Raw genomic sequence first — 17,337 nt, 5'->3', positions numbered from 1 at the left:
ATGCCTGATTGAGCAGGGGGGCTTCCACCACTAAATAACTTTTCAGCAAGCACACTGTTAAGTTCTCCAGTGACTGCATTGTAGGTGGACCATCTACCTTTTCTAATTATAAATGTCATGAAGATTTCCCCTATTTGCACAGCCTCTGCAATGAGTAGCCATACGCTATTCTTGACTCTGTCCTGAGGAAAGGCAACAAGAAGGCATTTTTATGGATTGTCTCCGCAAGTAGCGAAAGGTTGATTCTTTATGTATTGTATTAAGCCTCCTTCTTACTTGCCACTAAGACCGTCATGGACTTCATATCTGTCTCCTAGCAGCCAAGGGACAGAAAGCAGATACGTTTAATGCTCTTTCAGTCATTATGCGTGGTAGGTGCACAGTTTTCACATCCAATAGCGTGCTACTCTCAGAAAAGTGCTTCAACGCCTCATCAGGGGTAGCACGTGCTCTATAAATGCGAACCCTTCCCTCTTCCATCCCTCCACTATCCTTTTCAATCCAAATAACAGACTAGCTTGTCCACTGTTCAAATTACTTTCATATTTCCCTAGACCAATTCTCCACCAATCCTTTTTATGGTTCCGGAGTAGTGCGCTCCTCGCCAAAAAGCGCTTCAACACCTCATCAGGCGTAGCAAGTGCTATATAAATGTAAACCTTTCCCTCTTCTATTCCTTCACTGTCATTCTCATTCCAAATAACAGACTAACATATGCACCACAAATTAATTTCATATTTCACTATACTAATTAACCATTAATCCTTTTGGGTTCCGGAGTGGTGTGCTACTTGCCGAAAAAGCGCTTCGACTCCTTGTCAGGGGTAGTAAGCGCTATATAAATTAAATTACAATACAATACAATACAATATTCAAGTATAGAACTAAAGCAGCCAGCGACTTTGTCAAAATTTGATCAAATAGAAAGACAAATATACAGGAGATTAGAAGTATCGTCCTATATTTTCTTCAGCATTCCTGTACAATGGTGGATCTTAAACAATGCGAGGTCTTTAACAAATATTAACAATGGATATGTATCAAAGGCCTTCTTAAAAGTGAGTTGAGTGATGACCTTGATCCTCCCAAAAGTACTTTTGAGCAGGTACCTTATGAAGGGAGGCAGCCCAAGCTCCCCGCACTCATAGAATAGTATAATTTCATGGAACACACACGTGCACACACACACACACACACACACCCACCCACACACACACACACACACACACATGTGAAACATTTGCAGTACCAACTCCAGCTATAAAACTGCTATTAAAACTTGTACCCCAGGGGGTACGTAAAGATCATTGTGACAAATGCTGAACCCCTTCAGCGATCATATTTGGATCATGTAATCAACATGTGAGAAAATGTCAATAGAAATAACAATAACTCAACTCACTCAACTATTGAGAACGTATCGAACAATGCATAATAACCTCAGTAACTGGATAGGTTTAAAGAACATCTGAGAAACAAACCCCAGTGAAAAAATACTTGTATTACAAAGGAGACCACATTATTACTGCGAGCTTTTTAGCAACCCCATACATTTCTAGAAACATCTCTGCAGCAAGGGCATTAGCTAATCGAGCTGTTTTACTGAGAATGGGTAGTGGAGCTATCTAGTTACCTTCTCAAACGCTGTGGGAGTTCCCCAGTGCAGAGTCCTGGTGATGTCTGTTGTTCCATCCCTGCATCAAAGGTATGGAAAGCAAATTATAAATAAAACCGATGTCCTTTCGAAAAATGGAACATCAGATCAGTCAGGCCGGTATGTACAACACAGCTAGAATGGTTAATTTACTGGTCACGTAATGGAGTGCAATGATACAATGGGGATGCTATTTTAGCAAATGCGATAAAAAATTGCTCATATTAAGGATTTATATTTCATTCCAAATGGTCGTAGTTTGTAAATATTAACACATACCACTCTAAAACGTTTCTAAAACGTTTTAGTTACTGAGCAAAAGGATTTAGGGCCTAATTTAGATATGGCGGACGGGTTACCCCGTCACAGCCTGGTGGACATCCTGTCCTCCTTATCACAAGGATATAATGAGCTGGTAATAAAGGGGCAGGCTATCCGTCAGCCAAGCACTAAATCAAGCCCTAAATGTCTTTGTTCTCTGTAGATTCAGGACTAAACTACAACAAGGCTAATTAATATTCACGGAGGCCACCGGCCTAAATTAAGCATGAGGTTTATCTCATGATTTCCTACTGCCATAAATTTAAATGGATTTATTATGCATTTTTTTTCCCAAACTCAACAAAGGCAATGGCGTGTCTGGTCCTTTCACAGCATGACAGTTTTAGAATAGGCTATTAACTGCACATACACAAGCAATAACAGCAGTTATGTTGGCAAATCCTATAGATGCAATTCCACCGGAAGTTTCAAGAGTTGCACTGCAGGGTCTGTGAGACTTCAAATACATCTTACTCATAAATGTCAACAACACAATTTTAACTTAAACTGATATGTTTCTCAAGGAAAATACCAACAGCTGATTGTGTCACAGCGGTGCGGTCGATAACAAAGGCAGTGGTGAAAAACGTGATGCACACACTAGTGCACTAGGTCTGTGATGGAATAGGAATGTAAACAATGCCGGGCACAGCCAGGCACTCTAGCTGCTCTGAGTCAAATATATTTAGGGCACATTTCAGAGTTACTGTTTTAACTGATGAGACACAACCTCTACAACTTTGATTCTGCAAATATTGTTAATTAGCACGTATTTCAAAATGTCTTCAAATACATGCAAGGCATTCATCATGTCCAGGGCATCAGCAGTGGCTGGGAAAAATAAAACAGCTTCTGTGGGAGAGGGAGCCTTTGTAGCACATCAACTGTCATCAGCACCAATCCTAAATATGACTGAGAGCAGAGCCATTGGCTTAACCCAGATCAAAGTCTGTGAAAGAAAATGGGTTGGTGAGGCTAGTGGGGAATGAGGGGCAAAGACAAATCTCACAGTATTAGGATCCCTGGGATAAGACGCACACTTTAGTCGGCAATAGAGATCAGGAAGAAATCCACGATAAAAACCCAGATATTTGTAGCATGAATCATGTGGCCAAAGTCCTGCCAAAAAGCTATGATAGAATTGGTGTGGCAGTGTGGGGCTAGCTAGAGGAAAAGTACACTCATAAGGGAGAGTAATTTACCTGGTTCATAGAATAACCCATTGTTGTAGTATTAATGATGACTGAAATACGTTGTGACTTTTCTGGAACAGGTTTATTCGCAGCACAGGATAAACAGCATTACACCATCTGGCCAAGCATCAACTGACCCCTCTATAATTCTTAACTAGAATCATAACATAGGAACACTCTAGGAGTACTTGGTAATAAACAGAGAAAACAGACTAAACACATTAAAGCTATTTACAACATATCTCCCTCCCTTAAACCCATAAAGAAATCCCTTCTCATAAACCCTTAAAGAAAACAAATAAAACAGCTATTGAACATAATCACTAAGATATATAGGCGGACGACGAAATCTAGCATTTCTAGAAGAAATCTCATTTGTAGAAACAGATCATTGGAAAGCAAAGGTGTAGAAGAAGAGATAGTGTCACCAGAGCAAGAAGGTGTAGGGACAGCCACGTCATTTACAGAAAACGAAGATGAAGAAGTATCACCACTACCTACCTCCCCCCTTACACTGGTTTGTGAACCAGAATTCCAATCACAATGGGTAGATAACATGTAACCATTGTTAGAAGAAACAGATGAAGGTAGAGTGGTTTTCACATCAACTTCACACAGTCTCTTGTACAAAGCTACCCTCCTATAATTCCACCACTCGCCATTGTCAAGAAGAACACTGTGAGGACAAACACGCTTAACGGAAAAAGGACCCCTAAACTTCGAGAGACCCTTAGAAAACTTCCCCGGCTTTACTTTGACTAAATCACCCACACTAATTGACACGGAAGTGGCATTTAATGAAGGCTTCACCGGGGAAATCTTGTCTAGATTTCTTAACCAAGAAGGTGTCAGCTTAGTTACAGGGGAACGACCACGCATCAACTCAAAAGGGGACTTACACTCATGTTTGTGGGGAGTTGAACGATATGCCCATACAAGTTCTTGAACTTTATCGTTAGAAAAACAACCAAACTCAACAGACATCTTTATAATTCCCTTAATTAACCTGTTGACCCTCTCACACATTCCATTACTCGGTGGGTTATATAAACTGGTTCGGTGATGGTGAATCCCACACTCTTTTAAAAATGAAACCATTTTACCAGAGGTTAATTGTGTGCCGTTGTCAGTTATTAACACAGAAGGAAAACCCTCATCCAAGAACACACTTTTCAAGAAATTGATAGTAGATTCGATATTGATATCTCTAACAAACCGAACTGTGAGCCACTTTGAGAAACAATCAATGATTACTATAGCAAAACGTAGATTGAACGGCAACTCATTCATGGGTCCAATAAAATCTAGAGACATAGTGTGCCAAGGAAAATTCTCATAAGAAATATTACTTTCATTTTGAGAACCAATCACTTTCAAGCGTTTCTCCCCCTCTTTACAAAAACAACATTGCACCACACACTCCACAGCATCAGTGTCAATGGAAGGCCACCAAAAATTCTCTTTAACTCTTCGTTGGGTGAGAGTCTGGCCTAGGTGACCCTCATGATCTAGATCAAGTATTTTTTTTCTAAGTGAAAAAGGAGGAATAAATCTGTCACCACGCATCAAAACATTGTTGTCAGACGCGGACAATTCATCCAGGACTCTAATGTAAGGCCTGACAGAAGGTTCAACGGTACTCTCTCTTCTTGACCCCTTAATAATAAGATCCACAACCTGATTCAAAACGACATCCATTTCCATACTCTTAGACCACTCATCAAGTGAAAATGACTCTGCACATAGAAACAAAACATCTTGTGTAAAGGCAATTGCACAATCATCCAGGGTTATCGTCAATGACTTCTCACTCCCACTGGACTTCATGGGTAAACGAGACAAGCAATCAGCTTGAATGTTCTTCCATCCTTGAACAAACTGCATATCAAACTGAAAATCTTGTAAGCGTGACGCTAACCTTGCCAATCTGGGTGAGCCCTTGCCAGTGTCACCGGGTGCCAAAATGTTTACTAGAGGTTTGTGATCAGAACGTAACAGAAACCTAGTGCCCCATAAATACGTCCTGAAATAATAGGTGCCCCACACAGCAGCAAGAGCTTCACGTTCAATTACCGAATAATTGGATTCTGAGATAGTTAAAGGCCTGGAGGCAAAAGCGATGGTCTTTTCTTCGTTCCCATGCCGTTGTAAAAGTACAGCACCCAAACCAATTCCACTAGCGTCAACCATTAAGATTGACGACCGTTTGGTATCAAAAGGAGTGAGAACATTAGCAGAAGAAAGCTCACTCTTAATTGATTTAAAACAAACTTCTTGTTCACTGGTCCATGAGAATTTTACCCCTTTCTTCAGCAAGTTTCTCAAAGGAGCAGTCTTACTGGAAAAGTCCTTCACAAATTTGGAATAAAATTCAATTAAACCCATGAAGGATCGCAATTGGTCCTTGTCTACAGGAGACGGAGCAAGGTCTATCGCCTTCAACAAATTTCTTTTTGGTTTAACACCTTCAGCTGAGAGGGAAAAACCCAAATACTCAATCTCAGACACTAAAAATGCACACTTCTCCTTCCGCAAAGTAAGACCCGCTTCATCTATTCTGCGTAAAACCCTTTGAAGAACATTGTTGTGTTCATCAATTGAGTCTCCAAAGATTAAAATATCATCTTGGAAATAGATGACTTTTTCCAACCCTTTAAATACCTCAGAGACCATTCTCTGAAAAACACTTGTGGCTGAAATCAGCCCAAAGGGTAATCTGGTGAACTGAAACGTTCCTTCACCAGTAATAAAAGCAGTCAAATGTTTAGACCCTTCATCAAGCCGAATCTGATGGTAGGCATGTTTCAAATCAAGTTTGCTGAAGTATTTGGCTCCTTTCAAGGTTGAAACTAGTTCACCAATATTTGGCAAAGGAAAAACATCTGCAACGACACATTTATTTAATGACCTAAGGTCCACACAAAATCTAATTTTGTTATCAGGCTTCTGGGAAATAACCACAGGAGAAATCCACGGGGATGCTTCGACAGGCTCAATAATCCCGCCCTGCAGCATTTCTTCCAGAACAGTTTTCACTCCTTTCCGTACAGTAAATGGAACCCTTCTTGCTTTATGCTGGATGGGAATACTACCCTCTTTTAATATTATTTTATGGGAATAACCCTGTAGTTCTCCTAATTGTTCTCTAAAGACATTGTTGAAACTTAACAATATGTAATTCCCACTAATATCATCCACAACCATTACGGGATCTTCTGCTCTGGGATTTATGACTATGTGGAGATCATATTGATGAACACGACCTAATATTGCCGGTCCATCAGCAGATACATAAACTTTACCAAGTGTCGATCTGTTTTTAAAAAGGATTTCAGCTTTGAAATATCCAAGAAGATCTATCTTCTCTCCTTGATAACCAGAAGGGAAAATGTCACACTCTAGTAAACTTTTGCGACCCCATAGTTGCTTAACTAATGATAAGGGAATGATGGTCGATTTAGAGCCAGTGTCAACCATAAGGCTAATGGGTTTTTCTTGAATAATAAATTCAGCTTTTGCAATCCTTTCTCTTCTGTCTTGACAAGTAAGTACTGAATCATGTAGAACTAGTAATTTGTTGACGTCACGATTCAGTTCACTATAATCATTCACAACAGTCACTCTATGGTTGCTTCTATTTCTACACATTTTAGCAAAGTGACCTTGTTTACCACATTTTAAGCATTCTTTGTTATTGGCGAAACAAAACTTCGCATCTTAGGAATGAGTATCACTACCACATCTAGAACACACTTTAGATTGCAACTTAGCGTACTGCTGACTATAATTCTTCTTTTGAACGGTATACCCTTTCTTTCTAACAAGGGCAACAGCACAACTGTCAGTATCACTGTTGTCACTAGAGACAACTGTTTTGTTGGAAACCTCTGCAACTTTAAGATCAATACCACTTTTTTGTAATTCTTTCATACATTTCTCGCTTTCCTCAACAATTTTAGCAAGTTCAATGGCAACTTTTAACGTCGGGTTTTTTGCTGCCCATAAGCGTTCCTGTATTTTCCGATTGTTACATTGAACAATTAACTGATCGCGAATGTGTTCATCTGTCATTTGACCAAAGTTACACTTTACTGAAAGTTCTCGTAAACGCGCGACAAAATCATCTATGGACTCATCTTCGCGTTGTTTGTTTTTGTAAAACTTAAACCTTTGTAAAACAAGATTCTCCTCTTTGGCAAAGCGAGTCTCAAGTCTAGCGATGGCCTCCTTATATTCATCGAGAGGGGACTGCAAACCAGAAGGCAAAACTTGGGGTAGATATTTGAAAATTCGCTGACCCTCTTTTCCCAAAGTCGTCATCAAAAGTTCTTTTTTTCTTTAGGAGAAAAGTCTTCTCCATCCAATGCCTCGATGTAATTGTAAAACATTACAATCCAATCTTCCCAGGAAGTGGAGGGATTCCCTGGTTCAGTTAGGAATTGTGGAGGAAGTGCCACATTGACCTGTTGCGACATGGTAGTTTGTAATAGATTAGATTTGAAGAGATATTAAAACTACACAGGCTATATTCGGCAGATGCTATTTAAGGCAGATAGAGGTTTCTAGTGACGAATTTCTATACCAAACTCAACAAAGTTCATAAAGTATTACTCTTACTTATTTCCTTCGAACACAGGAATTTGTAAAATATGTGATGTTGTCACACGGCGAGATCACTCTGATATTTATTGTCTCTGTAATTGTGGCCGGAAGCGCACCGCGAGCATTGTTGAACTGAAATTGACAGATGATGCGCACGCAACGTGTAGCGTGCGTGTGACGATCAGCGTATGACTCAGGAGTGACGTGATCTTTGTTGTCTGTTCGGTGGAGGCAGCGCTGGGAGTGATTTGCGTAATGAGCAGTCACGAGGATATAGATCACGAGACGCTCGCGGCAGCTAGGCAACAGCGGTGACCGTTGAGAAAGATCTACGGTATGAGCTGGATTACCAAAGTATATAATAAGCGCTCACCTTTTCAAATGATTAATGCGACTTCAGTTTTCTGTTGAGAGGAGATAGTGATGATTCACTATATGCACACGGAGTTCTTTTGCGGTGAAAGCCGTATTTATCCTGTAAACCACTGATTTTGGGTCCCACTGCGCTGTAGCTTTTCTGGCCAGATGCTAGTCCTTGTCGCCAAAATTGTTGTAGTATTAATGATGACTGAGATACATTGTGACTTTTCTGGAACAGGTTTACTCGCAGCACAGGATAAACAGCATTACACCATCTCGCCAAGCATCAACTGACCCCTCTATAATTCTTAACTAGAATCATAACATAGGAACACTCTAGGAGTTCTTGGTAATAAACAGAGAAAACAGACTAAACACAGTAAAGCTATTTACAACACCCATCCACTCAGTGCTCCACAGATTCTCCATAAGGCGACAAAGCTTTTGTTTTAGCACTGGAATTTTCATATCAGTAGGATAAGTGTTGGAAGAGAGGATGGCAATATTTGGTAAGGGCCCTCTTATCTGCTTACTTTGGCATTCCAGTACTTCTCCTTTACCAACCTTTGCCCTTCTCATCTACACCATGCATCTCAAATCGGAAAATAATGTGGACCAGCAACTCTTGCCTTTCTTAGCTGTCATCATCATCGCAAAAGTGTCATGTCTGGTTCTTTTGAGGACAGAGCTGAAGGTGGCTCCCTGTCAGTTGGCCCCTAGTAGACACCACTTGCTGAACGGAACTCCTGGAGTGTCCCAGGGGTCCCAGCCACCTAATCTCTTATGCACCGCAACCACTTACTTCACCCACTTTAAGTCTTAAGTTAGGCACACTACATTTGCTTACCAATGATGAGGTGGTGGTTAAACTGCAGCTCTTAATTCAAGTACCCAATCAAGGCACAACTTACCGAGGCCTTGCAGAAATGCCGACACTCCTTTCCTTCCCACGCTGCCGCAGGACCACCAACGCGGTTGCCGAGTGGGGAAGGGCAGAACCGGACTACACTTTCCAGCGTCCCCTGGGACGGGGGCGCCGACTGCCACCACCCACTTCCCGCCTGGAGGCAGACAAGAGCAAGCAGCCCCTCCGGCTGAGTGGGGGGACACAATCAAGGCACAACTTACCGAGGCCTTGCAGAAACGCCGACACTCCTTTCCTTCCCACGCTGCCGCAGGACCACCAACGCGGTTGCCGAGTGGGGAAGGGCAGAACCGGACTACACTTCCCAGCGTCCCCTGGGACGGGGGCACCGACTGCCACCACCCACTTCCCGCCTGGAGGCAGACAAGAGCAAGCAGCCCCTCCGGCTGAGCGGGGGGACACAATCAAGGCACAACTTACAGAGGCCTTGCAGAAATGCCGACACTCCTTTCCTTCCCATGCTGCCGCAGGACCACCAACGCGGTTGCCGAGTGGGGAAGGGCAGAACCGGACTACACTTCCCAGCATCCCCTGGGACGGGGGCACCGACTGCCACCACCCATTTCCCGCCTGGAGGCAGACAAGAGCAAGCAGCCCCTCAGGCTGAGCGGGGGGATACAATCAAGGCACAACTTACCGAGGCCTTGCAGAAACGCCGACACTCCTTTCCTTCCCACGCTGCCGCAGGACCACCAACGCGGTTGCCGAGTGGGGAAGGGCAGAACCGGACTACACTTCCCAGCGTCCCCTGGGACGGGGGCGCCGACTGCCACCACCCACTTCCCGCCTGGAGGCAGACAAGAGCAAGCAGCCCCTCCGGCTGAGCGGGGGGACACAATCAAGGCACAACTTACCGCGGCCTTGCAGAAACGCCGACACTCCTTTCCTTCCCACGCTGCCGCAGGACCACCAACGCGGCAGAACCGGACTACACCTCCCACCACCCACTTCCCGCCTGGAGGCAGACAAGAGCAAGCAGCCCCTCCCGCATCGCGGGACGCGCGCGGGCTGAGCCTTGGCAGAGGGCGGGCCATCTGTGGCCGTCCGGGGATGACAAGGGACGGGATGGGCCACCCCCCTGAGAAACACCGACTAAAATGGGTAAGCGCAAGTTACAAACGTCTGATAATGCGGGCGGTGTGAAATCCAAAGTCCCACGTAATACTAACAATCCCTCTAACATACTGTCTTACCTCACCTCTGCTGTGGGTAAATTAAATAAAGAAATCGCAACTACTGAAAAAGAATTGGGTCTTGAAAACTCTATATTTGAGCTATCTGAGGCGTCCGTATCTGATAAACTGCCTATTCCTCTGGAGCCTGCGATTGTCATTAGGAACATGACTGTTAATATATCCTCGACCACCACAGGTACGCTAGAGAATGAAGAGGTTGTAAAAAACTCAACTGATAAAATCCCCACGGAAGAGGTTACAAATGCAGGCATGAAACATGTTAAAAGGCAGTACAAAAAACCTAAAATGCCTACACCTCATAAATCGAAAGAAGGACAATTTGTATCTAGACATTTTAAAACTTATATGAGAGACATGATCGAGGAAATACTCACTGAAAAATTGGAAACTGTGTTGACTCAAATTTGCAGTGACATCACTGAACCATTAAGAGAGTGTGTATTGGAAATCTTGAAAAAGTGTGAACGTATAAACACATTCTTGGCCTCAAATGAGCATTCACCAACTATTGACAACACTAAAGTGACTATAAACCCACGAACCCAGCCTATTGCAACAAAGGAGTCTCTAAAAGTTTGTGTCCCACCGATTGCTTTGAATCCACCACATTCCCCCATGCCACATAGTGGGATAATACCCATAGACCAGGGTAAGGGCCCTGAGGATAGGAGGAAGCCTAGTGCTCCCGATAGTTCACACCCCCATCAAGTGAATCTTACAGCTGAGAGAGAGTACACTAAAAACAGAGATGTGGAAATTAAACGTACCACGCACCTACTTCCAGAGGCTACACCTTATGTGGCTATCCTAGTAAATGTACCACCTCTTAAATTAGGAGAGGTAGAGACACATGAAACCCTGCTAAGAAACATCAAGGTTTGGTGCGATGAAAACTGCACGGGAGAAAAATTTCTCTTCCAGTATAATTACGGGGAGATGGGTGAGCTGGGTGGGAAATACCCCAAAAAATCTTAAGGGAGACTGTCTCATTGTGAACTTTAATAGACCACATGAAGCATCCCGGCTATTCTGGGATGGAACGGACACGCACATACAAGAGGGAGAGATAAGAGCACTACCACTTGGGTTCTTTTATCCTCGACCTCAATCCCACAGGAGGAGCTCACAAGAGACTGGGCGAACAGTACTAGTCAGAAATCCCGAAATTGTACCACCACCCCTAAATAGCTGGGCCACTAAAAAATCTGGACTGCACCCAAAAGTAAGTTACCATAATAGTACTGTAACAAATGAGGGCATTACCACGTCAAACAGATTCACACCTTTATCCCAATCGGGGGATATTGATTGACTAATACAAGATCGTCCATCTAACTCACCCACACGCCCCATATTACATCAGGGAAAAAGGGAGCCCCCTGTCAAGCTCATGAGCTGGAATATTGCTGGACTACGCTCCAAGAGGGATAATAAGACATGGATTGATTTCTTGAGGCAATATGATGTAGTTGCGCTGCAAGAAACATGGGACAGGGACTGTAATTTTTGGGTGGATGGGTTTACCTCTTATTCTGTAGCCTCATGTACATCCAAATCAGGGAGGTATAAAGGAGGACTGATGTTTTTAATTTCAGTTAATATACTAGGTATAGTGAAAGAGCTTATTACCACCTCTCCTCACATTTTAGCTATAAAAGTTCTAATGCCAAATAATAATAAGGTGGTATATATTAACTTCTATAACGCAACACAAGGAGGTTACCTTAATGAGCACATTCATTCACTTAAATTTTTTTTAACTACATATAAAGAGGCTCAAACCACTTTTTTCTCTATCATCCTAATGGGTGATTTTAATGTTCATTTATGTGATCAAAATTGTCAGTTCCTAGACGCAGATTACCCGGCCCACTCAAGCTACCAGCATTTCGAACACTCAGCAAAGGGATCTGCCCTGGAAGAATTACTCACAGAGGTAGACCTGTTCGAACCGGGGTTTGCTGACATAAAAGACAGGGCACCTACATTTAACGCAAGGATAAGTGAAACTATTATAGACTACATGTTTCTATCTCCTGCATTTTTAAGCTCTGTTTTATTTTATAATGCTATTCAATCCACGTTTAGTGACCATAATCCGGTTGTTCTGGAAATGGTCAATACTACACTCTGTTTTAATAAAATAGAGGTTCCTAAAATTCTCACTGGAGTTTTGTTGAAGGACCAGGGGAGGAGATTAAAATGGAACAAAATTATACCTGAGGAACTGCTATCTACAATTAAATCTAAGGTGGGGAATGAAATTAATGCTTGCAGAGACCCACTCAGTTTTGGGGGCGATGTAATAACTTCCTTTGAAAAGATCTGGCAACAGGTCACATTAGAACTCACGGTGAAGGGAGAACAGAAACCCAAGCAGGTGCACAGATGGTTTGATCATAATTGTACTAAAATACACGGTGAGCTTTTGCAAGCTCTTAATAAGAAGCCCAGAGATAAGAGTGTGGTCTCCTCCTTAAGGAGATTATACAAAACAACACTACACATTCGGAAAAATGAACTAAAACAAGAGGCGTGGGACTCATTATTTGACAAAGCAACCTTAAGGAATAGTCCTAAATTCTGGTCTATAGTTAACTCCCCTTTGTTTAACGGGGTGGAAAATGCTCCGCTAGAAATTAATATTACAGAACGGAATGGTTAAACCATTTTGAGAACGTATATGGGAGTAATCTGGAACTTGATACTTATGAGACATACCCTAAAGAAATAGTAGGACCTGTACAGAGTATTACTATCAAAGAGGTACAGGTAGCAATAGCTGAAACATCTGCTCATAAGGCCCCAGGACCAGACGGGGTGCCGTCTGATATGTACAAAGCCAACCCCGAACTTTGGTCTATAATACTGACTAATGTCTTTAACCTAGCAGCAAATTCCAGCCCGGCCACCTTCCCTAAAACCTGGTCCCGTTCTACCATAATACCAATATTTAAGAAGGGACAAAGGGGGGACCCAAGATGCTATCGTCCTATTTCTTTGATTGATTCGTCAATCAAGATACTAGGGAAAGTAATTTTGGCCAGGATAAATGCTTGGGCATCTGATAAAGACATTTTATGTGATGCCCAATATGGGTTCAGAGCGGGAAGAGGCACAGAAGACCAATGCTTAAACCTACACTTAATAATTAATAAATACACAGTAGCATCAAAAGGCTCGATCTTCCTGGCATTCATGGACCTATCCACAGCTTTTGACCTGGTCAACAGGTCAAAGCTGTGGAGGATGCTCCTGGAGTTGGGATTAGATCGGGCTTTGGTGAATTTTCTTGCTGAGTTACATAGGGACCTGTCGGCATCAATCAGAATGACGCAAGAGGGAAATTGCACTGCTAAATTTAAATCTGGCAGAGGGGTGCGTCAAGGTTGCATAATGGCCCCAATGTTGTTTACACTTTACATTAACTCTCTGGAAAAGGTCTTGGCAAATGTAACATCAGATATTCCGCGTATGGGAGGAACGCCCATTCCTGTACTCCTATACGCGGACGACACAGTATTGTTGGCAAGAACACCTAACGCCTTACAAAGATTGCTTGATTCATTTGGAGAGTTTATGGTTATGTTGGACTTGGTGGTCAATTCAGATAAATCCCACGTCATGTCTCTGGGGAAATGTAGAAAACATTTTAAAACAGTTTCTTGTAATGACAGTACAATGACTAAGGTTAAAGTTTTCACTTATTTAGGAGTGGTGTTTGATGATGCAGGCTCCTGGGCCCCCCAATTACTGAACAACGCAGTTGCTATAAGAAGATCAACCTCTGCCATTCTTGGCTTTGCTCGGAGACTGGGAGGCAAGCCAGGGGAAGCAATCTTGTCTATTTACAAAGCAAAATCTGTGGCTATAGCCAGGTATGGGGCTGCAATCTGGGGCTATAAAGACACAACCTCTATACAGAGGGAGGAAAATAAATTTCTGCGGGCTCTTTTGGGCCTTCCCCATTCAACTCCCAGTTTTGCTGTACATCACGAGCTAGGGTTGGGATATATCTCAGACTACCTGAATATGGCACCTATCCTGCAATGGATTAGAACATGGATAAATCCCGCCCTGACTCTGAACCGTAAGATTATCAAGGATTGTATGGCTCTAGATAAAGTGGCAGAAATAAAATGGTTGTGTTACATCAAAACCATATCTAACTATCTTGGGCGCCCAGAAATCTTCTCTAACCCAGAAAGCCTAGTAAGAGCTGATATTAAATGGGTAAAAACCAACTTTATAAAAACTAGAGATTTGGACCGTGAAGCCACGGAACTCTGTAAACCAACAGTGAGGGCTCACTATTTATTGATATTGCCTATGTCTATTCAGCCTTATCTTACAATAGTCACTAAACCCTTCCATCGATGGTTGTTAACCAAATTCCGTTTTAACCAATTGCATGTGTTACTGGGAAATTACAGGGAGTGGAGTAAACCAGAGGAAGCCGCCCCCTGTAATTGCGACCATCATTCATACCAGGACACGATGCATTTTGTGTTTTTCTGTCCTTTTTATACAGGGGGAAGGAAAAGGTTTATTAAGCCACTGTTGATGAATAGGGGTTTTATCCAAGTAAAACCTGCTTTAATATATCTACAGATGATGGAATCCTCTGCTGTTATGTTTGGGGTAGCAAATTTCATTGTAACATCTATCCGCAATAAAAAAACTAGGCAATTAGAGGAAACAAACTGTGAGTAAAAGTAATTCTCAATGGCTGTAGAAATTTTACAGATTTAAATGAACAGATAATGGATTATGAACTCTTGCCCACTAAATTGCTGATTTGTAGATAGAGTGTAAATTTTGTATGATATTCTGTAAACCCATGGACTTGCCTAAACTTTGTGAGTTGTGTATATGAATTGTATATTATGTAAATATCATTCGTTTTGTAATTGTGATTTTAATATGTAATTGAATAGCATACTTTTATGATTTTAAATAATCGAATAAAGTGGTTTTTGAATTTGAATTTGAATTTGAAGTACCTCCACACAGCTCACCTCCCTGAGCTACTTGAAGGTCATTACAATGAGACATCATCTAATTCAATATTCAATATAAAAATTTATTTCCTTTAGCAAATTCCTATTCCTGATTCACAGATCAAAGAACATTTCAATTTTAACTTCAACAATGTTATTTGCATACTCAGAAATTCTGCAGACATGGAAAAATGTATTTATTGGCAAAACTAGTAGACGGCACTTTTGTTTAGGTTGATGTATGGGTCCTCCCATAAACTCTGTTCAACCCACACATATGTATGTATTTGTTGGTATTCACAATACATTTGCAGGTTATTTCCAGTCTTGCAAACACTCGCAGTTATAGTTTTATCAAAGGAATCTGTAGATTTACTTGAGATGGAAACCCCTCCAAAACTGAAAAGGTCGGTAGGAAGATGTTTCCCCACAGGTAAACATCAATAAATCAATCAGGTGATTATGTAGCACAGCTTATCACCTGAGAGGATATCCAGGTGCTGTGCTGCTGGTCTTAGTTGAAGTGCCAGGTCTGGAGTCTCTTCCTGAAATGGGTGAGCAAGGGTGAAATGCGGAGGTGGAGTAAGTTCTGGAATTTGGTGGTGAGATGTGAGAAAGGGCATCCGTCGGAGCGGCAGAGGCGGATGCGAGGTGTCGATGCGAGGGCGAAGTGAGTGCAGCAGAGCAGGGATTCCTGGGAGGTCGGTGGAAATTTAGGCAGTGGTTCATGTTTGCGGATCCTTGTGTGTGGAGAGCTTTGTTGGCGTGGGTCAGAAGCTTGAGTTGCCATCTCTTCTGGATAGGGAGCCAGTGGAGGTCCTTCAGGTGCTGGGTGATGTGGGCCATCTTGGGTAAGTTGCCTGCTGGGTTCTGGATAGTCTGGAATCTTTTAGTGAGTTCGGTGGTGGTGCCTGGATAGAGTGCTTTGCCATAGTCCCGCCGACTGGTGATGAGGGCATGCGTTACTGGTTTCCTGGTGCTGAAGGGGAGCCACTTGAAGACTTTGGGAAGCCAAGCATTGCTTTGCATTCTGTTGCATAAAGACAGTGAGTTCCTATTTGTGTTTTGGTTCCAATATTAAGTTTTGGCATGGTACTGAGTTCCTTAATGGAAGAGAGCCCCCAATTCTGAACCATATCTTGAAAAATAATCTGGAACCTCTAAAGTTGCCATGTCATTCAGTCCTGATCCAAAATATTGATGACCTAGAGGTGACATTCCCAGCCCAAGAGGCATTCAGGCAGGAAACCATAGCCTTATCGAGGCTGGATCAAGTGGCTCAGTGGACTAATGTGTCCCCTGCAGGGGCCTGTGTGTGACCTCATGGTCACAGGTTCAAATCCTGGTGGGTCCACTCAGCCTTTCATCCATCTGAGGTCGATAAAATGAGTACCGTTGGGTCACAATAAACATCTGTTATTCAGTGTCATGATGCCTTTGGGTGAAAGTGTGCATTACAAGCACACATGTTATGTTATGTTGAATAACTTAGCTGAGAATGGGCATAAGGAGTCCCCAGCCAAGCTACCATACTCTCAGAAAGAAGTCTTGTATCTTGGACATCACATTGAGAGAGGAACAAGGAAAGTGTCGCAAGAGAGGTTATCTGCTATATTGCAAATTAACCCTTGTAAAATGCAATGAGAAGTCAGGATGTTCCTGGGAATCATGGGCCACTGTTGTCAGTGGATTTGCAACATTGCCCTAGTGACCAAGCCTCTACAGAGGCTTGAACACAAGGATGTTTTGGATCCACAACCATGGAACAAAAAATAAGAAAAAGCCTTCATCGAGCTGGGAGAAAGTCTTACCGAACCCTGACTCTCGGAATGCCTGATTATGAGAAGTTTGTATCATTGACTGTTTTAGGAGGGTGTGGTAAATAAATAAATAATACCCTATTTTTGACTAGGCATATAGCATAACAGATAGCTCAATAAATAAGAGTCAAGATTCGAGGTAGTAGGAGTTTCTGCAGGTTTATTACAGCATAAGGACAGGATCAGGACAACCTGCATAGGAATAGGACAATAAGGCCCGGCAGCTGCCGGGGCTGGGTCTGGGATGAGCGCGCTAACATTCAATA

The 17,337-nt window shown here is 42.5% G+C and overlaps 1 protein-coding gene across 3 annotated transcripts in view; it reads right to left on the bottom strand.

The window, feature by feature from the left end:
• LOC144829368 (xaa-Pro aminopeptidase 2-like) overlaps window positions 1-17,337 on the bottom strand; it is a 449,433-nt gene that overhangs the window by 45,877 nt on the left and 386,219 nt on the right. For all 3 annotated transcript variants that reach the window (XM_078688440.1, XM_078688439.1, XM_078688441.1), the window contains one exon: window positions 1,634-1,694. In XM_078688440.1, coding sequence (XP_078544566.1) covers window positions 1,634-1,694 — 61 coding nt within the window. The remainder of the gene's footprint in view (window positions 1-1,633; window positions 1,695-17,337) is intronic.

This window comes from Lissotriton helveticus, chromosome 4_1 (genome assembly GCF_964261635.1).
Source record: "Lissotriton helveticus chromosome 4_1, aLisHel1.1, whole genome shotgun sequence".
Classification (NCBI taxonomy): domain Eukaryota; kingdom Metazoa; phylum Chordata; class Amphibia; order Caudata; family Salamandridae; genus Lissotriton; species Lissotriton helveticus.
The sequence above is the reverse complement of the archived record's forward strand: the minus strand, read 5'-3'. Positions and strand labels throughout refer to the sequence as shown.